Here is a 27,022-nt window from a genome sequence, read left to right on the forward strand (position 1 = left end):
GAAGCCTGTCCTGGACTTAGAATAAAGAGGTAGGTGATAGTGTTTGGTGAAGGTGTGTACTTAACTCCAAGTTGCAGCTTCTAAAATTTCCTTGGTAGGGACCCCTCTGAGAAAGGCTGTAGAGGTAGCCGTTGCCCTGGTAGAGTGGGATCTAATGGCAGTAGGAACTGGTTTTCCATGATGGGTATAACAGAACCGTATGCAATGGCCTATCCATTTAGAAATGGTTTGTTTGGATATAGCCCTCCCTTGAGAAGCTGTAGCATAGGATACAAAGAGCTGGTCAGTTTTTTGAAAGCCTTAGTTTTGTCCAAGTAGTAATGAAACTGCCGGTGAATGTCCAAGGAATGCAAGAGTCTCTCACCTTTGTTCTGTGGATTGGGAAAGAAAGTGGGTAGATGGATGGTTTGATTTAAAGCAACACTGGAAACCACCTTAGGCATGAAGGAAGGATTAGTTCGTAGAGAAACTCTGTCTTGATGAAAAATGAGGAAAGGTTCCACTGCCATTAGTGCCTGTAACTCTTGAGACTCTCCTAGCAGAAGTTATTGCCAGGAGCAGGGCAGTCTTCCAAGATAGAAACTGAAGGTCTGCAGAGAAAGCTGGTTCAAAGGGAGGTAACGTTAGGTTTTCCAGAACAAAGTTGAGGTCCCATGTTGGTGTAGGAGCTCTTCTAGGTGGTCTAATGTTTTTTGCCCCTCTGAGGAACTGCTTTAGAAGAGGATGTGAAAATAAAGGTGGTTTGTGTCGTAGTGAGCTGAAATAGCTGAAGCATGGATTTTAATTGAGGAGAAGGAAAGTCCTTTGTGCAACATCTCTGCTAAATACTGCAGAATGTGAGGCATATGAGGCTGAGTTGTGTCTTGGCCTTTAGCTTGGATCCAGGCAGAAAACCTTTTCCATTTGTCCGAGTAAGCCTTCCTGGTGCTTGGCCTCCTGGCTTCCAGAATAACATCCAAAACTGCTTGTGAAAGAGGGGCTGGTTGGGTGTTTAAAAGATTCGCCATGCAGCCAGGTTTAAGGTTTTTAGCTGGCTGTGTAGAATTTGTTTTGCTGCGTGAGCAAATGAGGTATTTGAGGCAATATCCATGGTGGGCTGTGAGCCATATTCTTCAATAGCGGGTACCAGTGCTGGCGTGGCCAGTCTGGGGCTATGAGAATCAGTCGAGGTTTCTCCTTTTTGACCTTCAAAAGAACCTTTGTGAGAAGAGGTAATGAAGGAAAGGCATATGCTGTCAGGTTTTCCAACTGAAGGAGAGAGCGTCCACTTTCCAAGCTTGATGGTGGAATGTCCTTGTACAAAATTTTGTCAGTTGGTAGTTTTGAGGACTGGCAAACAGGTCTATATTTGGTAGGCCCCATTTTTGAGTTATCATTGTAAATATTTGTGGGTCTAGCTTCCACGTGGGGATCTTTGATATTTCTGCTTAGGTCGTCTGCCAATGTGTTTTTCTGTCCTGGCAGGAATTGATCTTGTAACTGGACTTGGTAGGCCAGAGTTGTGTTCCATAAGATTATTGCTTGCCTGCAAAGAGGGTAGGAATGTGTGCCCCCTTGTTTGTTTATGTACCACATTACTGTGGTGTTGTCCATCTTTATTGCAAGTTGTCCTGGATGTAGAAGATCCTTGAAGGCTGTCAGAGCTTTCTGTACAGCTAGCATCTCTTTTTGATTTATGTGCAGTTTTCTTTGTTCTGCAGTCCATAGGCCTTGAATGCATTGCCCTGCCATGTGTGCCCCCCAGGCATAGTCTGAAGCATCTGTTGTGATAGTTTGCCTGGTTGGGGGCAAGGTGAAAGGCTGACCCTTGTTGAGGTGACATGCCTGTGCTCATCATAGAAATTCCTGTTGAAGGCAGGGAATGAGAGATATCACTGTGTTCAAGCTGTGGCTGTGTTGAGACCATACACTTTTTTAGGTACCACTGTAATTTCCTCATATGCAGTTTTGCAAATGGTATTATCAGAATGCAAGATGCCATGAAGCCCAAAGTCTGCAGAATTTTTCTTGCAGTTAATTGGGTCTTTGTTGCCATTGTCTTGAAATATTGAGTCAGTTGTAGTTGCTTGTCTGGTGTAAGATAAGCCTTCTGGGCCGTTGTGTCCAAGCTGGCACCCAGGAATGTCATTTTTTGGAAGGGTACTAGTTTTGACTTCTTTTCGTTTACTGTGTACCCCAGACAATTTAGTAGATGCTTCACAAAAGCCAGATGATGTAAGAGAACGTCTTTTCTTTCTGCTTGGATGAGGCAGTCGTCCAGGTATGGATATATTTGAATTCCTCTTTGATTGCAGTATGCAATTACTGGTGCCAGGCATTTTGTGAAAACTCTGGGCGCAGTAGATAAGCCAAAGGGCAGTGCAGAGAATTGGTAATGAGTTGAACCTGCAATGAAACAGAGGTATCTTCTGCAACTTTGTCTGATAGGGACATGCAGGTATGCCTCCTTGAGGTCCAACGTTACCAGCCATGCTTCCTTGCCCAACATGGGAAGTAGCTGCTGTAGTGTTAGCATCTTGAATTTTGGGACTTGTAGGTAAGTGTTTAGAATAGAAAGATCTAGAATTGGTCTCCAAGCATTGTTCTTTCTGGGCACTAGAAAGAGCCTTGAGTAAAATCCTTGGCCTTGCTCTTGAATGGCTCTCATGGCCATGAGAGCTGTAATTTGTTTTTGAACCTCTGCCCTTTGATTTAGTGGCAGGTTTGGCATTCCTCTTTTCATTGGCAAGGTGTGAAAGTGGAATCTGTATCCTCGTAAAATAATGTCTAGGACCCATTTGTCCTTTGTGATCATGTGCCAGTTGTCTGCAAAAAGTGCTAGTTTTCCCCCCAAGGGGGCTAACAAAAGAGCTTTATTTGGACAGTCGAGGTGCAAGTCATTGAGTTTGCCTTCTGGTGGGTTGAGACCTGTCTTCTCCTCCTTTCTGGGTTGGAGTGCCCCATTGGCGAGGTTTATACTGGGCTTGTGGTTGTCCTCTGCCCCTTGGGCGCCTACATTTACCCCTCTGAGGTCTGTCAGTGGCTGGAAAGGACCAATTTTTTGTTGGCCAGTTTCTGTTGAAGCAAGAGGGTTGTACCTGTAGGAAATATTTGACTGTCTGCATTGATTTCGCCTTATCTTCCATTTTCTATAGCACTTCTGCTTTAACTCCAAAAAGAACATCCTGCTGTAAGGGTGCATCCAGTACTTTTGCTTTGACATGATCAGGTAGACTTTGTTCCTTTAACCAGGCATGCCTACGTATAACTGATCCAGTGACAGCTGCTCTGCAGGAGGCCTCCAAAGAATCAAACCCACATTGTAAGGTATGTTTGCCCACCTGCTCGGTGGCGTGCAACAAATCCTGTACTTCTTTCAATTCAGATTGTTGGGGAAGGGAGGTTATCTTTTGTTTTAACTGAGAGATTAGAAACTGCTGATACTTGAGCATATGAAATTGACAATTTAGTGCTCTCATAGCTAATGTGGCTGAGGTGTAAACCTTTTTCCCCCACCTGTCTAGTGTTCTAGAGTCCCTCTCAGAAGGTACTGGGTTTTTAGCCATGGAAGCCTTAGCCCCCTTGGGACCCTGGGAGATAGTCTCTGGGTCAGCTACTGGGCTTTCGTAAAGAAATTTGTGGGAGTCAGGTACTCTGTAGTATCTGTCAGGCTTAGCCGGAGCAGGAGGTAGAGAGTCTGGGTCGAAACTGGATTCTAAATAGACATCATCCACAATGTCCAAAACAGGTGGAATGGCTAGAGGTCTGTGTTGGGGGAGTAAAAGAAACTCTCTGAGCCTTTTCTTGGAATCAGAGAAATCCTGACCTTCCCATTGGAAATGTTCCCTCATAGTGTGTAAAGTTTCCCCAAAAGAGTAGTCTTCAGGAGGGGAGCTGATGGAATAGAGTCCTCAGCATCAGAATCTTCATAAGGAGAGTAGTAGTCTTGGTCTTCAGAGGAATCCGAAGAAATAGACAATTGCTCAGAAGAAGCAGAATCTTCCTCTTGTCTAGGCCTTTTATCAGGAGGAGGCTGTGAACCCCTGATAAGAGAAATCAAATCTTCAGCCATTTTGAGCATCTGTTTCTTAGGCATACGGCCTTGAACAGGAGACTGAAGTGTAGTCTTTTTAGCTTTAGAAGGAGTCTTAGACTTAGAAAACGTTTTGACTGTGAGAGTCGTCGGTCTGAAAACGCCCTCAGAAACCGATGGCGTTTCCGAAGCACCGACGTCCTTAGAAGGTACATCGTCGGAAGGGCCTGAAGTAAAAGGCTGCGTCGGCCTAGTACATTCCATCAAAATATCCGTAGCGGTCTCGGGTTCGAGGACTGCGGTAGTTAGGGGCTGCGGAGCCTCACTGATAACCGGAGAACCGGAGACCGGATCAACCGAGGCCTCGGAATCGGGTTTAGGCCTTGGCTGTCGGTCCTTGTCCCTGTGTTTTCTGTGCACGCCAGTAGTCGGTAGCTCCGAAGGCATGTTATAGTTAAATTTTCTACCAAAAAAGTGTTGTGCGAAATCAAAACGCCTTTTAATAGTACGCTTATTAAACCTAGCACAAAAACGACAAGAAGTGATGTCGTGATCAGGGCCTAGGCAAGGTATGCAATAAGAATGAAAATCGTATGAGGTATTTGCTTCCCACAAGAAATACAATTGTTAACTTTTTCTGACATCAGTCTGAGGCAAGAAAAGTTTAGTTTCCCCAACGAGGTACTTAGCTTTATAGAAGACTTCGGTCTGAAATTCGATAATCTCAGGAGTCGGCTGACCGGCACTTGCGAACTGCTTCTGCTTCGGGCACCGCGCGGCAAGAAAGACTGAAGAAAATGGCGTCTGTTGCAGTATATGTATCCCTGGTGCACTGATGTCAGGGATGAGGCGACAACAACCGATGTCGGACCAAGACTTTGGAAATTCGGCCGACTACAGGACCGCCTGACGACAGAATAACCCAAGTGTGATGACTGCAGCAGGGTAACACGATGAACATCCGGCGAACCGGTGACTGACCTAGAAGAGGCTTTGTCGTCGGTTTTGGACCTCGGATTCCTGTCCTTTTTTTGTCTTGGCGTTTTTTATAAATTCCGGTTATCGGTTGTTCCGATGGCATTATGTAATTAAACCTTCAGCCAAAATAATATAAAGCAAAATCAAACAGACGTTTAATAGTGCATTTATTGAATCTAGCACAAAACCGACAACTGGTAATGTTATGGTTAGGGCCTAGGCAAGGAATACAGTAAGAGTGAAAGCCCTTATGAGGTATTTGCTTCCCACAAGAAATACAATTATTAACCTTTACTGACATCAGTCGGGAGCAAGAAAAAGTTTCCCCAACGGGGTACTTAGCTTTATTGAAGACTTCGGATCTGAAACTCAATTTTGAAAATCTCATGAGTCGGCCGACCGGCACTTGCAAACTGCTTTTGCTTCGGGCACCGCGCGGCAAGAAAGACTGAAGAAAATGGCATTGGTTGCATCTTTTACACCCCTGGCACTCTGACGTCAGGGAAGAGGCGACAGCAACCGACGCCGGACAAAGACTTTGGAACTCGGGCCGACTGCTGGTCGCCTTCCAGCAGGATAACCCAAGTGCAATGACTGCAACAGTGAAACACGATGAACATGTACAGTTCTGTACCTACCATAAATGTAGATGTTCAAGTGTATTCACTGTTGCAGTCATTACACTTGGGTTATCCTGCTGGCAGGCTAACCGCAGCAGTCGGCCCGAATTCCAGTCCTGATCTGGCGTCGGTTGCTGTCGCCTCTTCCCTGACATCAGTGCGCCAGGGGTATACAAGATGTAACTGATGCCATTTCCTTCAGTTTTTCTTGCTTCAGATGTCAGGTGACCCTAAGAAGGTAGGCAATACATAATGCTTATAACAACATACAGTAAAATGAAAGTAATACCTTCATCTACAAGCAAATACACCACATAGGCTGTATAGGATAGAGAAGTATAGATAAGTCCCAGCAAAGAAAGGGGAATGGAGGGTGGGTAACCTGGACTGCAACAGTGAATACACTCGAACATCTACATTTATGGTAGGTACACAACTGTACTATGTTCATCGTGTTTCACTGTTGCAGTCATTACACTTGGGTTGAATCCCAAAGCTGAGGTAGGGCGGCTGGCTCTAAATAGGATTAGGAGTGGCTATGAGGTCCTGCAGAACTGCAGTGGCAAAGCCTGCTCTGGATTTAGAGTAAAGAGGTAAGTGATAATGCTTGGTAAAAGTGTGCACTGAACTCCAAGTTGCAGCCTCCAAAATTTCCTTGGTTGGTACTCCTCTGAGAAAGGCTGCTGAAGTGGCTGCTGCCCTGGTAGAATGTGGCCTAATATTCTTAGGCACTGACTTGCCATGCTGTGCATAGCAAAAACGAATGCAGTGTCCTATCCATTTTGAAATGGTCTGCTTTGAGATAGCCTTTCCTTGTGATCCTGCAGCACATGCTACAAACAGTTGCTCAGTTTTTCTGAAAGCTTTTGTTTTGCCAAAGTAGAAGTATAGCTCCCTGTGTATTATGTCCAAAGAGTGCAGAAGTCTCTCCCCTTTATTCTGGGGATTTGGATAAAATGTTGGCAGATGAATGGTTATGTTAAGAGCCACACTGGATACTACCTTTGGCATAAATGTTGGGTTTGCCCTTAGAGAAACCCTGTTCGGATGAAAAATGATAAAAGGTTCCACTGCCATTAATGCCTGTAACTCTGAGACTCTTCTTGCTGACGTTATTGCTACGAGCAGAACAGTTTTCCATGATAAGAATTTTATATCAGCTGTATTGGCTGGTTCAAAAGGAGGCAGTGTGAGCTTTTCCAAGTCAAAGTTGAGGTCCCATGTAGACATTGGTGCTCTCCTTGGGGGTCTTATGTTTTTTTGTCCCTCTGAGGTACTGTCTTAGCAGTGGATGTGAGAAAATAGGAGGTTCCGTATTGTAATGAGCTGAAATAGCAGAGGCATGGATCTTAATTGATGAGACGGATAGGCCTTTGTCCAACATCTCAGTTAGGTATTGTAAAATCTGAGGAATATTTGGAACAAGTGGTTCAAGTCCTTGTGCCTGGTTCCAAGCACAGAATCTCTTCCATTTTTCTGCATACGATTTCCTGGTGCTGGGCCTCCTGGCTTCCAAAATGACATCCATAACAGCTTTAGAGAGAGCTGTGTTCTGAGTGGCTATATTTGCCATGCAGCCAGATTTAAGGTTCTGAGTTGGCTATGCAGGATCTGATTGTTTTGTTGAGTCAGCAGATGAGGAATCTGAGGTAAAGTCCAGGTTGGGCCTTGGGACAAGCTTTTTAGGATTGGGTACCAGTGCTGGCGTGGCCAGTCTTGTCTGACTTTTAGGAGTACCTTGGGAAGGAGAGGCAGTGGTGGAAAGGCATAAACTGTTAGGGTTTTCCAACTGAATGATAGAGCATCCACTTTCCATGCTTGTGAGTGATAAGTCCTTGTGCAGAATCTCTGTAGTTGGCAGTTGTGAGGGGAGGCAAAAAGATCTATGTCTGGGCATCCCCATTTCCTTGTTATCATACCGAAGACCTGTGGATCTAGTTTCCACTCGTGAGGGTCCATGAGGATTCTGCGTAGTTCGTCTGCCAGAGTATTTTTCTTTCCTGGCAGGAATTGTGCCTGCAGATGTACTTGATAGGTCAGTGCTGTGTTCCACAAAGTCATGGCTTGCCTGCAGAGGGGGTAGGAATGTGTGCCCCCTTGCTTGTTTATGTTCCACATAACTGTAGTATTGTCCATCTTTAGCAATAGTTGTCCTGGATGTAGTAGATCCTTGAAGGCTGTCAGGGCATTCTGTACAGCTAGCATCTCTTTTTGATTGATATGAAGATGCATTTGGTCCGCGGGCCAGGTGCCCTGAATACATTTTCCTGCCATGTGTGCCCCCCAGGCATAATCCGATGCATCTGTTGTTAGTGTCTGCCTGGCTGTGGGTAAAGTAAAAGGCTGTCTCTTGTTGTGGTGACAGGCCAGTGCCCACCATCGAAACTCCTGTTGCAGGCAGGGAGTAAGAGTTATTATTGTTTCCAGGCTGTGGCAATGTTGACTCCAAACACTTTTTAGATACCATTGTAGCTTCCTCATATGCAGTCTTGCATATGGAATTAGCAGAATGCCATGAAGCCCAAAGCCTGCAGAATTTTTCTTGCAGGTAGCTGGGTCTTTGTTGCCATCATTTGAAAGTAATGAGTCAGTTGCCTTTGCTCGTCTGGCGCGAGATAAGCCATCTGGGCAGTTGTATTTAAGCTTGCACCCAGGAATATTATCTCTTGAGAGGGCACTAGTTTTGACTTCTTTTCGTTTACTGTGTACCCTAGGCAAATTAACAAGCGCCACATGCTTTAGAAGAATGTCCTTGCTCTCTGCTTGAATAAGGCAGTCGTCCAAGTAGGGATATATTTGAATTCCTTTTTGTCTGCAAAAAGCAATTACTGGTGCCAGGCATTTTGTGAAGACCCTGGGCACAGTAGATAAACCAAAGGGCAGTGCAGAGAATTGGTAATGCATTGAACCAGCTACAAATCTGAGGTATCTTCTACAAGTTTGTCTGATTGGGACATGCAGGTATGCCTCTTTGAGATCCCCAAGTAACTAGCCAAGCCTTCTTGCCCAGCATGGGTAGAAGTTGCTGCAGTGTCAACATTTTGAATTTTGGAATGTCCAGGAAAGTATTTAGAATAGACAGGTCCAGTATTGGTCTCCAAGCGTTGTTCTTTCTGAGTACCAAGAAAAGTCTTGAGTAAAATCCTTGCCCCTGCTCTTCCTGTGGTACTTTTTGAATAGCCCTCATGTCCATGAGAGCAGAAATTTGTTTTTGTGCCTCTGCCCATTGATTGTGTGGCAGGTCTGGCATACCTTTTGGCCTTGGTAGGGTGTGAAAGTGGAACCTGTAACCCTGAGAAAATATATTCAGAACCATTTGTCCTGGGTGATCGTGTGCCAATTTTGTGAGAAAAGTGCTAGTTTTCCCCCTAAGGGTGCTGCCAAAAGGTAAGTGCTTGGCATTGTTAGAGGGAAGTCATTGGGACGGTTTCCTATAAGGTTGTGATTTGTCTTCTCTGCATTTGGGGGCTGAAGCACCCCACTGTTTAGGTCTGTATGAGCCTTGGGGCTGAGATCTGCCTCTTGGGCGTCTGTATCTGCCTCTTTGTGGCCTGTCCGACACTGGAAAGGACCAATTTTTTGAAGGCCAGTTCCTGCTAAATCTGGGTGGCTGAACCTGTAAGAAATCCTTTACTGTCTGCATTGATTTTGCTTTATCCTCCATTTTCTTTAACACCTCTTCTGCCTTAACACCAAACAAAGTATCATGCTGTACTGGAGCATCCAACAATTTTGCTATAACATGATCAGGTAAACTTTGTTCTTTTAACCAAGCATGCCTTCGAATGACGGGACCTGTAACTGTGGCTCTGCAAGAAACCCCTAATGAATCAAAACCACATTGCAAAGTATGCTTTCCCACTTGTTCAGCTGCATGCAATAAATCCTGCATTTCCTTGTTTTCAGGACATTCTGAGCTTGTAAGCATTTTCTGTTTTAGCAAAGACATTAGATATTGTTGATATTTAAGCATGTGAAACTGGCAGTTTAAAGCCCTTACAGCTAAAGTAGCAGAGGTAAATACTTTTTTTCCCCCATCTATCCAGTGCTCTAGAATCCCTATCAGAGGGAACAGGGTTTTTTGCAGTAGAAGCCTTGACCCCTTTGGGACCCTGAGAAATTGTTTCTGGTTCAGCAGCAGGGTTTTTATAAAGACATTTATGGGAATCTGGAGCCCTGTAGTACCTATCTGGCTTGACTGGTGGAGAGGGTAAAGAATCAGGAGACAAACTGGATTCAGAAAAAACATAATCAACAATATCTAGTACAGGGGTATAGCAAGGGGCCTGTGCTGAGGCAGTAAAAGAAAGTCTCTGAGCCTTTTCTTGGATTCTGAATAATCTTGGCTCTCGCAATGGAAATGCTCCCTCAAGGTGTGCACGGTTTCCCCAAAGAGTAATCCTCAGGAGGAGAGGCTGAAGGGAAAGATTCTTCAGCATCGGAGTCCTCATAGGGTGGTAGAGAATATCCCTGTTCTGAAGAGGAATCAGAGGAAATAGAAACCTGGTCAGAGGAGTCATAGTCAGTGTCTTGCCTAGGCCTTTTATCAGGAGGGGGATGGGAGCCCCTGATCAAAGTAATTAGGTCCTCGGCCATTTTAAGCATCTGTTTCTTTGGCATGGATGACTGTCCAGGAGAATGCTACACTTGTTTCTTTGTCTTTAAAGGTGTTTTAGACTTTGCCTTGGCTGCTGAAGGGGTCTTGATAGTAAGCTGTGCATGTCTGAAAAAGTACAGTTTTGTACCTACCATAAATGTAGATGTTCGAGTGCTAATACAGCTGCAGTCATAACAGATGGGGTTCTCCTGCCGTCAGGCGGGTCCTCGGTCGGCCGAATTCCAAAGTCTAGGTCCGGCGTCGGTTGTCGTCGCTTCTTCCCTGACGTCAGTGCGACAGGGGTATAAAGGAACCAGCTGACGCCATTTTCTTCAGTTTTTCTTGCCCCAGATGTCAGGTGCCCCCAAAAGGAAGGCAATACATAAATTTGTGTAATAAAACAATGCAAAGTAATCAAAATACAGAAGTTGCAAGTAAATACACCATAAATGAATACCCCAATCAAGTTGTATGAGGAGGTGTTAGCCCATAGGCCTTTCCCAAGAGGGGAAGGAGGGAGGGAAACCTGGACTGCAGCTGTATTAGCACTCGAACATCTACATTTATAGTAGGTACAAAACTGTACTATGTTCATCGTGCATACAGCTGCAGTCATAACAGATGGGTAGAATCCCAAAGCTAAGAAAGGGGTGGTAGGCACTAGGTGGAACTAGGAGGAGCCAGGATGCCCTGCAAGACTGCAGTGGCAAAGCCTGCTCTAGTTTTGGAGTATAATGGTAGGTGGTAGTGCTTGGAGAAGGTATGCACAGAACTCCAAGTGGTTGCTTCCAAAATATCTTTGGTAGGAACTCCTCTGAGGAAAGCTGCGGAGGTAGCTGTGGCCCTTGTGGAGTGAGATCTGATGCCTGTAGGTACAGTTTTGCCATGAAAAGAATAGCAAAAGCGTATGCAGTGGCTATCCATTTTGAGATTGTCTGTTTGGAAATTGGCTTTCCTTAACCTCCTACAGCATAGGACACAAAGAGCTGTTCTGATTTTCTGAAAGGCTTTGTTCTGTCCAAAAAATAACGCAGTTGTCTGTGGATGTCCAAGGAATGTAGTAGTCTCTCCCCTTTGTTTTGAGGATTAGGATAAAAGGTAGGTAAGTGTATGGCCTGATTCAAAGCTACCCTGGATATCACTTTAGGCATAAAGGACGGGTTGGTTCGTAAGGAAACTCTGTCCTGATGGAAGATAATAAAAGGCTGCACAGCCATGAGAGCTTGTAATTCTGAAACTCTATGAGCTGATGTAATAGCCAGAAGGAAAGCTGTTTTCCAGGATAAATATTACAAATCTGATGAGGCAGCTGGCTCAAAGGGAGGCAAGGTCAGTTTTTCCAGAATGAAATTGAGATCCCAAGCAGGTATTGGTCGTTTCCTTGGGGGGGGTCTTAGATTCTTAGCCCCTCTGAGGAACTGTCTTAAGAGAGGGTGAGAGAATAAGGGTGGATCAGTTTTGTATTCTGCAGAAATGGCTGAGGCATGGACTTTGATGGAGGAGAATGAAAGTCCACTGCTTAGCAGCTCAGCTAGATACTGTAGTATTTGAGGTAAATTCAGTTTTCCAGGATCCTGACCCTTTTTCTCATTCCAGACACAAAACCGTTTCCATTTTGCGGAGTAAGCTTTTCTAGTTGACGGCCTTCTAGCCTCCAAAATGACATCCTGCACCTCCTTGGAGAGTAGGGTCTGTTGTAATGCTAAGGAATCTTCCATGTGGCTAGATTGAGTGTTTTTAGCTGGCTGTGAAGAGTTTTGAAGCTGTTCTGAGTCAGGAGAAGAGGCATTAGAGGCAGGGTCCATGGTGGGGAATACGTCAGGCTCCTCAGGAGTGGGTATCAGTGTTGTCTTGGCCAGTCTGGAGCAATGAGAATCATCTTTGGTCTGTCTGCTCTGGTTTTCAATAGAACTCTGGGTAGCAGAGGAAGAGGTGGGAAGGCATAAACTGTCATTGATGTCCAACTGAAAGAGAGAGCGTCCACTCTCCAGGCCTTTGGCTGGAAAATCCTTGAGCAGAATTTTGTCAATTGGTGATTTTTGTGGGAGCCAAAGAGATCTATGTCTGGCCTTTCCAATGCTTGGATTATTTCTGTAAAAACTTTTGGATGCAACTTCCACTCGTGTGGATCTGTCATATTCCTGCTTAGGTTGTCTGCCAGCGTATTTTCCTTGCCTGACAAGTACTGTGCTTGAAGTTCGATTTGTAATTCCAGGGCCATGTCCCAAAGTGACATGGCCAGCCTGCACAGGTGGTATGAATGGGTTCCTCCCTGTTTGTTTATGTACCACATTACTGTGGTGTTGTCTGTCCTTATCAATAGTTGACCTGGATGCAGAAGGTCTTTGAAAGCTGTAATAGCATTTGTTACTGCTAGCATTTCCTTTTGATTGATGTGAAGGTGCTTTTCTTTTTGGGTCCATTTGCCCTGAATGCACCGATCTGCCATGTGCGCCCCCCAGGCGTAGTCTGAGGCGTCTGTTGTGATGACTTGATTTGTTTGAGGCTTGCAGAATGGGAGACCTGTGTTTGTTTGGCATGCCTGAGCCCACCACAGAAATTCCTTTTGTAGACATGGAATTAGTGGTATTATTGTTTCCAAACTGTGGCTGTGTTGAGACCATAGGTTTTTCAGGTACCATTGAAGTTTGCTCATATGCAGCTTTGCACATGGGATTAGTAGGATGCAAGATGCCATGAATCCCAGAGCCTGCAGGATTTTCCTTGCAGTCAGCCTGGTGCAATTTGCTAGTGCTTTGAAGTATTGAGTTAGTTGCCCCTGCTTCTCTGGCGTGAGGTAGGCCATCTGAGTGTTTGTGTCCAAGTTGGCACCCAGGAAAATTATTTTCTGAGAGGGTATTAGCCTTGATTTCTTTTTGTTGACTGTGTATCCCAGAGAATTCAACAACCTTATTACAAAAGCCAGATGTTTCAGAAGAATGTGCTTGCTGTCCGCTTGGATCAGGCAGTCATCCAAATATGGGTATATCTGTATCCCTTGAAGTCTGCAGTAGGCAATTACTGATGCCAGGCATTTCGTGAATACTCTGGGCGCAGTAGATAAGCCAAAGGGCAATGCAGAGAATTGATAATGGGTTGAACCTGCAAGAAATTTGAGGTATCTTCTGCAATTTTGTCTGATTGGGACATGCAGGTATGCCTCCTTGAGGTCCAATGTTACCAGCCAAGACTCCTTGCCCAGCATGGGAAGAAGCTGCTGTAATGTGAGCATCTTGAATTTTGGTACGATTAAGGAAGCGTTTAGGATGGATAGGTCCAATATAGGTCTCCAATCTTTTCCCTTCCTTGGTACCAGGAATAGTCTGGAATAAAAACCTTGACCTTGTTCGTGCGTAGGTACCTCTTGAATAGCTTTCATGTCTATAAGATCTGTAATTTGCCTTTGTGCCTCTGCCCTTTGATTGTGTGGCAGGTTTGGCATGCCTCTCATTTTTGGAAGGGTGTGAAAATGGAATCTGTAGCCTCTGTTTATAATGTCCAGGATCCATTTGTCTTTTGTGACAATATGCCAATTTTTTGAAAATAATGTCAGTTTTCCTCCTAAGGGTGCTGCCATTTGAATCTTGCTTGGCATGCAAAGGGGAAAGTCATTGGGCTTGCTTTCTGAATGATTGTGAGTTATCCTCACCACCTCTTTGTGTAGGAGCTTGCCATTGTCTGCCTCTAAACGATCCTTGGGATTGTCCTCTGCCCCTCGGGCGCCTGTATCTACCTCTTTGCGGTCTGTCCGTGGCTGGAAAGGACCAATTTTTGGAAGGCCAATTTCTACTGAAACGTGCGGGTTGTACCTGTAGAAAATCTTTCACAGTTTGCATTGATTTAGCCTTTTCCTCCATTTTCCTTAATACCTCCTCAGCATTAGCACCAAATAATACATCCTTTTGTAGAGGGGCATCTAGTAATTTAGCTTTGACATGATCAGGCAAGGTTTGTTCCTTGAGCCAGGCAAGTCTAACGTATGACTGATCCTGTAACAGCAGCTCTACATAAGGCCTCTACAGCATCAAAACCACATTGTAAGGTATGCTTACCCACTTGTTCTGCACTATGCATCAAATCCCGCAACTCCTTCAAGTCTGGTTGTTCAGGTTGTGACATTTTTCTTTTCAATTGTGATAACAAAAACTGTTGGTATTTTAGCATATGGAACTGACAGTTTAAGGCCCTCATGGTTAAGGTAGCCGAGGTATATACCTTTTTTCCCCACCTTTCTAAGGATCTGGAATCTCTCTCGGAAGGTAATGGATTTTTAGCAGTGGAGGCCTTAATTCCCTTGGGGCCCTGTGAGATGGTTTCTGGGTCAGCAGCATGGCTTTTGTATAGAAATTGGTGTGGGTCAGGAACCCTGTAGTACCTGTCAGGCTTGACTGGGGCTGGAGGCAAAGAATCCGGGTTAAGGCAGGCCTCCGAGTAAATATCATCTAGGATGTCCAAGACAGGGGGTATAGCCAGAGGCCTGTGCGGAGGTAGCAAGAGAAATTCCCTAAGCCTTTTCTTGGAATCTGAATAATCCTGGCCTTCCCAGTGGATGTGTTCCCTTAAGGTATGCAAAGTTTCCCCAAATGAATAATCCTCTGGGGGGGATACAGAAGGAATCGACTCCTCTGCATCAGAGTCTTCAAAAGGGAGTAAGAATGTTCCTGATCATCAGAGTGCTCTGAAATAATGGAGCCCTGATCAGAGGAGGGGGATTCTTCCTCCACTCTGGGCCTTTTGTCCGGTGGGGGTTGAGAACCCCTGATAAGATAAATTAAATCCTCAGCCATTCTAAGCATCTGTTTTTTAGGCATGGGGCCTGGAGATGGGTCCTGTGTAGCTTGTCTCTTAGAATGCATGGCTGCTTTAGACTTAGTGAAAGCCTTAATGGAAAAGGAAGAGGAAGATCTGAAGACACCCTGAGTGGAGGTAGACCTATCCACATTTTGAGGTTCAACGCCAGGAGTGGCTTCGGTATCTGTAGTCGGGGTGTGGGCTGAGGAGCCTGCGACCTCGGGCACAGGAGACACCGCCAATGAAGTGTCGACAGTAGTCAGGGGCTGCGTAGGTGCCTCACTGATAACCGGACCACGTGTAGTCGGCTTTGGCGTGGTGTCGGTAGAGGCCGCGGACCTCATGTGTCGGTCCTTATCTTTGCATTTTTTAGACAAAACTGTAGTCAGAGTATCCGACGACATAATGTAGTTAAATGTTTTTCCAAAATAATGCTGAGCGAACTCCGCCCGACGCTTAATGGTGCGTTTGTTGAAAGTAGCACAGAAGCGACAGACCGAGACGTCGTGGTCTGGGCCTAAACAAGGTATACAATAAGAGTGAAAATCCTTATGCGGTATTTGCTTCCCACATGAAATACAATTATTAACTTTGTCCGACATCGGTCTGGAGCAAGAAAAGGTTTCCCCAATGGAGTACTTGGCTTTAGTGAAGACTTTGGATCTGAAATTAGATTTTGAAAATCTCAGGAGTCGGCCGACCAGCACTTGCGAACTGCTTTTGCTTCGGGCACCGCATGGCAAGAAAGACGGAAGAAAATGGTGTTGGCTGCATCTTATATACTCCTGGCACAATGACGTCAGGGAACAGGCGACAGCAACCGACGCCTGACCAGAACTTGGAATTCCGGCCGACTGCGGGTAGCCTGCAGCAGGATAACCCAAGTGTAATGACTGCAACAGTGAAACATGATGCACATCAGCTGAGTAGGGTGTTGTTTACTGCAAACTCTTTTCAGACAACCTAGTTCATGAGCATAGCGTAAAAAATACTGGTAGTGCAATTCAAGACATTGAGAACAAACACAAAAACAATTAAGTAAAGAAAACAGTCTAGTTTTACGCCACACATGGATGAAGTCCTGACGGATTCAGATAACTGGTGTATGATATACAGCCCGACACTAAACGAGACAGACAGTTTGGGGGGGTGAAGACATTCAAACTGCTGGCACCTCCTAGAAGGAAAGGAGGACTGTGTGCACACATGGAGCACACAGAAATGCAATTTCTTCACTGGAGACCGAAGAAACCACATTCCATGCTTCAAAAGGCTGATGGATATGGCTGCATGCCAACTATATCCCTTGCAGAGGTGAGGGAATATCTAGCCTATAAAGCTCAATGTATGCCCTTGTCTTTAGCATAGTGAAGCATGTTATCAGGATACAGGCCTGCAGCAAACACGTCCACTACCCAGATGGCTGCCATAATAATGGCTGATACCAGTTAACCCTCACCTTGGTGATGGGCAACAAATGAGCAGACTGGCTGGGAGAGGGCTGACGACTGTCAAGTGGTTGGGGGGTAATGACAACCAAGTAGTAAAGCAGCTCCATGATGAAAGACCGGCATAGAACTATTTAACATTCAATGTGCAAATGACATGTAAAGCAAATACTGAATCTCGCCATTAAACTGTAGAAGTGTTTCTTTCAAGGGGGCTCTGCCCCTCCCTTGCACCTCTAAAATCAGTGCACTTTGGCATGAAGAAAAGTTTCTGAGCTATCATAAAGCCAAACTTAGTATCAACTCAGTCGTACTTGGTATTCACACTTTTCAACACTGAACGTTAGTGTGTTGATCTGTCTTGCTCCCTAATAAAGTAACATATACACAAAACAGTTCTAATGACAGAAGCAGGGACATTTCTTAGTAGCAGTAATACAAACTTAGCAGATCTTTTATTCCAACTAATGACACACTGTAATGCATGCTACACTGGGCAGATTAGATCAAGATCTGTATTCATCTCTCTCAAACTCATGATTGGAGCAGCAGCAGATTATTTTAAATTGAAATGAAGACCATTGCAAAGATGGGGCAAAAAAGGAAGAAAGCTCAGCAGCCTTCACTCACTACTGTGGAAACCAGAAGCATGGGAAAAACCTAAAGGGAGTGGACTTCCAGCTTATTAGTCTTCATTCCAAATGCCACCATATATACTTACAAAGCAAATTAAGCTCAATGTTCCCCTCAAAAGACAGCAACAGCAGAGCTTGGAAGAGCTGCTGAGTGGGGATGAAGTGTTCCCACAGTGAGAGGTTTGGCCATTCAGTAGGACCAGCAAGCTGGTCTGCAACCAACCATCAGGCTCTTGCTAGGAAATGTAGGGTCCACTGGGATCTCTGTGGCAAGAATGAATGGGGAGTAGCCTGGAAATTCTCAGTTCTACCCACTCAGAATGAATGGACTGACTGGGTACAAGTACAGCAGGCATCTACAGAGGTCTAGCAGTAAGCAAATGTCTGTAACGTGGTTAGAAGTCCATTCACTGACATATCTAAAATTCCCCCCTCCCCCGGCCCTCATCTCTTGCCTTTGGTAAAGAGGGGTGGTGATTTAATTAAGGAAGATGCCTCAAGGCACTCTCTGTCCCTGAAAATGGAAGGCCCACATGCTAAAATTGAGTTTATGTGGAATAGGGGCAGACATCAGCGGCAGGAGGGAAGGTGATCCCCCTCAATTTGTTTTACAGGGATGTTATCCATAAATGACTGCACTATGATAAGCTAAATAACTAAATTAGTAAGAAGAAAAAATTTGGACAAACAGAACAAGTTAACTTATTCATAAGTAAACATTAGGCTATCAGTCTACATACTATTACAAGCTGATAACCACAGGTCATAGTCAAACCCTGTACTTTGCATCTGTGAGGTAGACTTTTAATCATTATGCCATCCCACCCACTGAAAGTCAATGCTTCCCTGGAGCTCAATCCTAGGACCCTCTGCATGTAATGCAGACATGATGGGCACTGCACTATGTAACCTCTCAAATACTAGGCAATCAGTCTGCAGACTGTTACATGCCTAGCCAGTTACCAGACAGTGAGCAATGGTGAGAAAACTTGCACCTTTGTCTGTGAGGTAAACAATCTAGCCATTATGCCAATCCACACCCCCCCCATTACAAATACAGTCTACATTACTACACCATTTCACAGCTCAACTTAGCTTTTATCACAATGATCTGTTTGAAAACTATTATTGACAGAGCAATGTGACCAGAAAAAATGTTTCATGGTATCTGAATAAAGACTACATAAAACCTGAAAAAGTGGTGGTAGACTGAGGACAGTGGCCAGACCACACTAAGAACTGCCAGGAAATTAAAACCAAACACAATCAAAAGAAGAAAATAAGATTCTTCTATATCAAAATCAAGTAACATTTAGCCTGCTAAATGCAGACACAGACAGGCATGTAGAATTTTTTTCTTACAATTCTGTTGCCACATCATATTAAGTGGTTTACTTCTGAGTAGGGTTTTAACCACGGCCGCGATGGTGCAGCAGTTAGCGTTGTCACCTCATAGCAAGAGGTTCTCCCGTTCGATTCTCAGCTGGAGCGCCTTCTGTGTGGAGTCTGCATGTCCTCCCCATGGTTGAGTGGCGTTAAAGACATGCAGGTAGATGCATGCATGAATGGGTGTGCCTTCTTTGAAGGTTGGGCATCGGGCTGGCAACTCGGCACCGTAAAAATCCACTGCCAATCATTAGCAGACTGGAGTTCCGCTCTGGCGACCCCTAACCGGGAAAAGCCAAAAGACATTCACTTCTGAGTAGGGTTACCCACCCACGGTGACAGCCACACCATATTTTGAGGCGTCCTTGTGTACCCCCTTGTGTTTTTTGAGGGTTTCCCTGAACATTTTAGGCTCACAGACACTGCAGTAGCCTTACTTTGTGGCCCATTACTCAATAACCTAATCACTGATGGAGGAATTAATCCATTTTAAAACTTACCCTGTAACATCTACAATACGGTCACTGTGTTCACTGTCATATAATGTACTTATGCGATCTGAAGTTTGCACTCATGGGGTACAAAATCACTGGACACTGCAGGAATACACAGTGACAACAACCTTTCAAACCCTCTACAAGATGAAAAGAGAACAGAACACAGGCCTGTATGGATTTCCTTCCAGCTCTCAAATGACTCTCTCAGTTTTTTAGTTTTATTCCTAAGCCAGGTCACTGAGAAGGGAACTAGATGCTCAGCCTATATGGCATAATCAGGTTTGTATTTAGTGGTTTGTCATCAAAAATGACATACATACTGTAAAGGTAGAAAACCACAACTTTTTAAGACTTTGACGTATCTTACCTCTACTTCATCTCCTTCAGTGATATCCTTCTTCATGTCTGCAGAGGGTGGCAATCGTGCTTCATTAAAAGGGACTTGACGTTCCGGCTGCCAGCTTGAACAGAAAAACAGTCAATGTTTCCCTACAACTAGTAAAAACAATATTGACGCAATGTACTAGCTAATAATTCTCTGAGTATCGAACTCTACTTAAAAAAGATGCCACAACACTCTTCAGCTGTCATCACTACATAGCAATACTTCTTAGAAGATTTCAAGGAATGTTTAACTAAACACAAAAACAATGTATTACAGTTTCTTTTTAAACATCTTTATTAATTCATACTTTAAGCAATGACATGGATACAAATACATCTTCAGAAAAGAAAAAATATTGTAATCATTACTTCATACAGTATACATATAAGATTTCTTTTCATCAATCAAAATTCACTCCAACATTACACAAATTGCTCAATTCCTGTCTTCCCTTAAACCTTACCCCTCATCCTGAACATTATTTTGAATGTACTGCTCCCACAAATTCCATTTACATCTATGCTGTACGCAGATAAGAAAAACTGATCTGCTGTGCTCCTGACAGAAATAGAATGACATAGTACTTCACAACAAAAACAGCTCCAATGTATTTATTTTACATTTGTTAACTATGAAAGGCTGACTGAGCAGTGCCCACTTTCAGCAGAGCTTTATAAGAAAAGCTCCAAAATTAATACTAACAATATAATAACTTTCAACAATTAAAATATTTAGAAGGAGAAATTCAAAAACAATACGTTTTTACATAATAACAGACAAGTATCCATTAAAATGAAAGAGATAGTACAGTGGTGTACACTTACCATAAATATAGACGTTTGAGTGTATTCACTACTGCAGTCATCACATTTGGGTTATCCCTACCAGGATAGCCCTCGGCTGGCCCGAATACCAGAGACTTAGTATTTTTGTGTCAGTTGCTGTCGCTTGAGGTCGTTAGTAGTATAAAGTAAGGCAGCTGATGCCATTACATCAGTTTTTCTTGCCCTAACCTGTCAAGAGCCCCCAGTAGGAGGCCAGAGTCTGGTGGAAGAAACCCAACCAGTGGAAAATAAATACCAATATGTCCCTTGAAAGGAAAGGAGAACAACAAGTTAGAACGGTAATAAAAGTAGAGAGAGAAGAAAAAGGGGATGGATGGGGGAAACCAGGACTGCAACAGTGAATACATTCGAACATCTACATTTATGGTAAGTGTACACAACTGTACTATGTTCTTCGTGTTTCACTGTTGCAGTCATCACATTTGGGTTGATTCCCAAAGCTGAGGAAAATGGTGGAGGCAGTCAATGAAACTAGCGGCTGGCTAGGATGCCCTGCAAAACTGCAGAGGGAAACCCTGCCCTGGATTTGGAGAAGAGAGGCAGGTGGTAATGCTTGGTAAAAGTGTGAACAGAAGTCCAGGTGGCAGCCTCCAGGATGTCTCTAGTGGGGACTCCTCTGAGGAAAGCTGCAGAGGTGGAGGCTGCTCTGGTTGAGTGTGTCCCGACACCCTTGGGGGGAGGCTTTCCATGCTGTTTGTAGCAGAAATGGATGCAGTGAGCTATCTACTGGGAAATGGTTTGTTTGGAGATGGGTTTGCCTTCTGCCCCTGTAGCAAAGCTAGCCAGCAATTGATCAGACTCTCTGAAGGATTTCGTCCTGTCCAGATAAAATCTGAACTGTCTGTGCACATTGAGAGTGAAGAATCCTTTCCTCCTTGTTTTGGGGATTAGGAAAAACGGTGAGCAAATGAATGGATTTGGTTGAGAGCCACACTGGACACCACCTTGGGCATGAAGGATGGGTTAGTTCTGAGGGATACCCTGTCTGCATGAAAGATGATGAAGGGTTCCAAAGCCATGAGTGCGTGCAGCTCAGAGACCCTCCTGGCTGAAGTGATGGCCAGAAGGAATGCTGTCTTCCAGGAGAGAAATTTTAGCTCTACAGAAGAAGCTGGTTCAAAAGGGGGCAGGGTGAGCTTTTCCATTACAAAATTAAGGTCCCAAGCTGGTGTTGATGCCCTTCTGGGTGACCTCAAGTTGCTAGCCCCTCTTAGGAACTGTTTGATCAAAGGGTGTGAAAAAGGGGCTGCTCAGTGGGAAAATGAGCAGAAATAGCAAAGGCATGAATTTGTATAGAAGACAAAGAGAGGCCACTGTGTAGTAGGTCAGCTAAGTAATCTAAGATGAGAGAGAGGAAGGGATGTGCTGTACTGGCTCCCTTAGCCTGGATCCAGGTGCAGAACCTCTTCCATTTATCAGCACAAGACTTTCTGGTGCTATAACATCTGGCCCCACGGATAACATCCAGAACCTGTTTACTGAGGTTGGCGGATTGGTTCAGAGTTAGGGAAGAAGCCAAGCTGCCAAATTGAGTGTCTGCAATTGGGGATGCAAGAACTCCTCTTCCCTCTGGGTCAGGAGGTTTGGAATTTTAGGAAGATGCCATGGGGGTAGCGAGGACAGGCTGCGCAGCAAGGGGTACCAGTGCTGGCAGGGCCAGTCTTGAGCTATAAGAATGGTCCTTGGTTTTTCCTCCCTTATTTTGAGCAGTACCCTGGGGATGAGAGGTAGGGGTGGAAAAGCATAGACCGATAGATTGACCCAGGGGAAGGAAAGGGCATCCACTTTCCAAGCCATGTAGTGATGCTCCCTGGTGCAGAATTTGCCGAGCTGATGGTTGGTGTGGGAGGCATACAGGTCGACCTTCAGGTTTCCCCATTTCTGAGTTATTAGGGTGAAGGTACGTCTGTTGAGTTGCCACTAGTGTGGGTCCAGAAGATTTCTGCTTAATTGGTCTGCCAGAGAGTGGAGAGAGCCTAGTAGAAATTGTGCTAACAGGTGTAGTTGTATGGCAGAGGCTGTGTGCCAAAGGCTCACGGCCAGCCTGCATAGAGGGTAGGAGTGAGTCCCTCCCTGTTGGTTGATGTACCACATCACAGTGGTGTTGTCTGTTTTGATCAGGAGAGCCCCTGGAGAGAGAAGGGGCTTGAAAGCCATCAATGCATGCTGCACAGCCATCATCTCTTTTTGACTGATGTGCAGAGGGATTTGCTGTGGGCTCCATTGGCCCTGTATGCACCTGCCATTCAGGTATGCACCCAAGCATAGTCAAAATTGCCTGAGGTTAGGGTTCGGGTGGCGGGGGTGGGGAGAAAGACATTCCCTTGTTGTGGGAGCATGCTGTTGCCCACCAAAGAAAATCTTTTCTGAGGCAAGGAATTATAGGCAAAAGAGTTTCCAGGTCTTGAGAGTGTTGATACCAAAGGCTTTTTAGGTACCACTGAAGTTTCCTCATATGCAGTCTGGCACATGGAATGACTAGTATGCAAGATGCCATGAACCCCAGAGCTTACAAGAACTTCCTTGCAGTTAGCTGGGGCCTGGTGGCTAGTTGAGAGAAGCAGGCTGTCAGAAAAATTTGTTTCTCTGGAGTAAGGTATGCCATCTGCGAAGCAGTGTCCAAACTTGCTCCCAGGAAGATTATCCTTTGGGTGGGCACCTGTTTGGATTTCTTTTTGTTGACTGTGTACCCTAGGGACATTAGTAGGGTCTTTACAAAGGCCAGGTGCTTGAGCAGCTTCTGCTGGCTGTCTGCCTGAATAAGGCAGTTGTCTAAGTATGGGTAAATCTGAATATTTCTTTGTCTGCAAAAAGCATTGGCCGGAGCCAGACATTTTATGAAAACTCTGGGAGCAGTAGATAAGCCAAAGGGAAGCGCAGAGAACTGAAAGTGTTGAGATCCTGCCTGAAGTGGAGATATTTCCTGCATGATTCCCCAATAGGAATGTGGAGGTAGGCCTCTTTTTGATCTAGGGTGGCTAGCTAAGCGTCCTTGGAGAGCATGGGTAGCAGCTGCTGGAGGGTGAGCATTTTTAATTTTGGAATCACCAGGAAGCTGTTGAGAATGGACAGATCGAGGATGGGGCGGCCAGGTGCCCTCTTTTCTGGGCACCAGAAAAAGTCTGGAGTAGACACCTTGGCCTATCTGTTCTGCAGGAACATACTCTACTGCCCTCATAGAGAGCAGGGAAAGGACTTGCTTTTGAGCCTCTGCCCACTGATTTGGTGGTAGATCTGGGAACCCTTTTGGGGTCGGAAGGGTGTGGAAGGAAAATCTGTATCCCTGAAAAACAACGTTCAGAACCCAGTGGTCTTTGGTAATGGTGGCCCAGGTGCTTGAGTGAAAGGAGTGTTTTCCTCCTAGGGATAAGTGAAGGTGGGCAGAGGGACAAGGTGGAGGAGATGAGTCATTGTGAGTTTTTATCATAAGGGGGTGGCTTAGAACTCCCTGGTTTTGAAATTGAGGTAGTCCACTGCTTAGATCTCTGCATTCCCTGGGTCTGCTTCCATGGGGCCCAGGCTGGGATGGTTTACTGGGAGCAGGAAAAAAAACAGTGTTTACAGGGACAATGCCTGCTGAACCTAGGGGAATGGACCTGCAAGAAATCCTTAACTGTTTACATAGATTTTGCTTTTTCTTCCAACTTTTTTTAAGACCTCTTCTGCCTTAGTGCCAAATAAGTTATCTTTGTGCAATGGGGCATCCAACAACTTAGATTTAACATGATCTGGCAGGGGCTGTTCCTTAAGCCATGGATGCCTTCTAATGACAGATCCAGTGACTACTGCCCTGCAAGAAGCTTCTAGGGCATCAAAACCACAGTACAAAGTGTGCTTAGTTACTTGGCTTGCAGAATGCATTAACTCTTGTAAATCTTTAGATTCTGCCCAAGCAGGAAAATACATTTTTTGTTTAAGGAGTTCCAAGGTATGTTGCTGAAATTTCAGCATATGGAACTGACAATTTAGTGCTCTGATAAGCAAGAGTAGCTGAGGTGTACACTTTCTTACCTCATCTGTCCAAAGCTCGGGAATCCCTATCTAAGGGGGTGGGATTCTTAGTAGAGGTTGCTTTAATTTCTTTTGGCCCTTGAGAAATGACCTCTGGGTTAGCTGTAGGATTTTTAAAAAGATATTTGTGGAAGTCAGGGACTCTATAGTACCCATCTGGTTTTCAGGGAGCAGGAGGAAAGGCGTCAGGAGTCAAGCTGCATTCGAGGAAAACATCCTCCACAAAGTACAGTTTTGTACCTACCATAAATGTAGATGTTCGATAGATATGCAACTGCAGTCATAACATATGGGTTGTCCTGCCTCAGGCAGCCCTCGGTCGGCCGGATTCCAAAGTCTGGGTCCGGCATCGGCTGGTGTCGCCTCCTCTCCGACGTCAGCACGGCTGGAGTATAAAGGCATCAGCCGATGCCATCTTCTTTAGTGTTTCTTGCCCCAGATGCCAGGTGCCCTCTTAGGAAGGCTAAATTTGGTGAATGGATAAACAATTCCAGACATGCACAACAGTAATAAACAGATACACCATAGGAAATACCCCCAGCTTAAAGGAACAGGGGGAATGGACCAAAAAGAAAGAAAAGAGGGGAAGGAGGGAGGGAAAATCCGACTGCAAACCCCCAGCTTAAAGGAACAGGGGGAATGGACCCAAAAGAAAGAAAAGAGGGGAAGGAGGGAGGGAAAATCCGACTGCAGTTGCATATCTATCGGACATCTACATTTATGGTAGGTACAAAACTGTACTATGTCCTTCAAGAATGCAACTGCAGTCATAACATATGGGTTGAATACCATAGCCAAACTGGGGGTGGATGGAGCTAAGAAAAAGATGGTGTAGCTAAAATGCCCTGCAGGACTGCCGAGGCAAAGCCTGCTCGGGATCTGGAGTATAAAGGCAGGTTGTAGTGCTTGGTAAATGTATGCACGGAGCTCCATTTAGCAGCCTCTAGAATGTCCTTTGTAGCCTCTCCTCTTAGGAAAGCTGTGGATGTGGCTATAGCTCTGGTGGAATGTGGCCTAATATTGACTGGCACACTTTTACCATGGTAAGAATAGCAGAATCTGATGCAGTGTCCAATCCATTTTGATATTGTTTGCTTGGAGATTGCTTTTCCTTGTATTCCAGCAGCATAGGCTACAAACAGCTGGTCAGACTTTCTGGTGGCCTTAGTTCTGTCCAAGTAGTAGCGTAGTTGCCGGTGTATGTCCAAGGTATGCAGCAGTCTTTCCCCCCTATTTTGAGGATTGGGGAAGAAAGTAGGAAGGTGAATAGCTTGATTTAGAGACACCCTGGAAAATTACTTTTGGCATGAAAGAAGGATTTGTTCTTAGAGAGACTCTGTCCTGATGAAAAATGAGAAAAGGAGGTACTGCCATGAGTGCCTGTATCTCCGAGACTCTTCTTGCTGATGTGACTGCCAATAGAAAAACCATTTTCCATGATGGAAATTGCATCTCTGAGGTTGCTGCTGGCTCAAAGGGAGGAAGAGTTAATTTTTCCAATACAAAATTGAGGTCCCATGCAGGTACTGGTTGTTTTCTGGGAGGCTTGATATTCTTTATCCCTCTTAGGAACTGTCTTAGGCAAAGGATGTGAAAACACTGGTGGGTCACAATTGTATCTTGCTGAGATTGCTGAGGCATGAATCTTTATGGATGAATATGAGAGTCCAGAATGAAACATTTCTGCCAAGTATTCCAATATCTGAGGTACACTCAGTACTGTTGTATTCTGACCCCTGTTGGCAGCCCAGATGCTAAATCTCTTCCACTTGGCTGAATAGGTTTTTCTGGTGGAAGGTCTGCGTGCTTCCAATAAGATGCCCTTAACTGTCTTGGAAAGAGAGGAAGTGGAAGGAGTTAAAGTAACCTCCAGGCTGTCAGATGTAATGTTTTCAGGTTTTGGTGAACAGTCCTGTAGTTGTGTTGTGTTAGAAGCAGGGACCATAGGGGCAGGGGCCACGGTTTGGTCCGAGTTATGCTCAACAGCAATGGGTACCAGTGTTGGTTTGGCCAGTCTGGAGCTATCAAAATGCCTGTTGGTTGTTCTGCTTTGATCTTCAGAATCACCTTGGTCAACAGTGGCAGAGGAGGAAATGCATAAATGTTTAGGGAGTTCCAGCTGAAGGAGAGAGCATCCGTTGCCCAGGCTAGAGGATGTTGGGTCCTTGTACAGAATTTTTCCAGGTGATGATTCGTGTGAGACGCAAAGAGATCTATGTCCGGTCTTCCCCATGTCTTTGTTATTTGAGAGAAAATGTGGGGATGCAGCATCCATTCTTGTGGATCCAAGAAATTTCTGCTCAGCTTGTCCGCCAGTACATTGTCCTTGCCTGGCACAAACTGGGATTGTAGGTGTATCTTCAGACTCAGTGCTTTTTCCCAGAGAATCATTGTTAGTCTGCAGAGGGGGTATGAATGAGTCCCTCCCTGCTTGTTTATATACCACATGACAGTGGTGTTGTCTGTCCTTATTAGCAAGTGTCCTTGTTGCAGTGATCTTTCGAAACTCTTGATTGCATGCATCACTGCCAACATCTCTTTTTGGTTTATGTGCAGATGTCTTTCCTTTGGTGTCCATTGACCTTGAACGCATCTGCCCTCCATGTGCGCCCCCCATCCATGATCTGAGGCGTCTGTTGTAATCATTTGACCTGCTTGAGGTCTGTTGAAAGACATGCCCTTGTTTAACTGACTTGCTTGAGCCCACCACAAGAATTCTTTTTGCAGACATGGAATAAGTGGGATTACGTCCTCTAGGCTTTGGCTGTGTTGGGACCATAAGCTTTTCAAATACCACTGCAGCTTTCTCATATGAAG

At 44.9% G+C, this 27,022-nt stretch overlaps 1 protein-coding gene across 2 annotated transcripts in view; it reads right to left on the reverse strand.

Moving 5' to 3' along the window:
* Positions 1–27,022, reverse strand: part of FXR1 (FMR1 autosomal homolog 1) — a 1,545,230-nt gene that overhangs the window by 1,127,983 nt on the left and 390,225 nt on the right. For both annotated transcript variants that reach the window (XM_044070180.1, XM_044070179.1), the window contains exon 3: positions 19,332–19,425. In XM_044070180.1, coding sequence (XP_043926115.1) covers positions 19,332–19,425 — 94 coding nt within the window. The remainder of the gene's footprint in view (positions 1–19,331; positions 19,426–27,022) is intronic.

The sequence above is a fragment of the Protopterus annectens genome, chromosome 4.part1 (genome assembly GCF_019279795.1).
Source record: "Protopterus annectens isolate FY-2018-M chromosome 4.part1, PAN1.0, whole genome shotgun sequence".
Taxonomy (NCBI): domain Eukaryota; kingdom Metazoa; phylum Chordata; order Ceratodontiformes; family Protopteridae; genus Protopterus; species Protopterus annectens.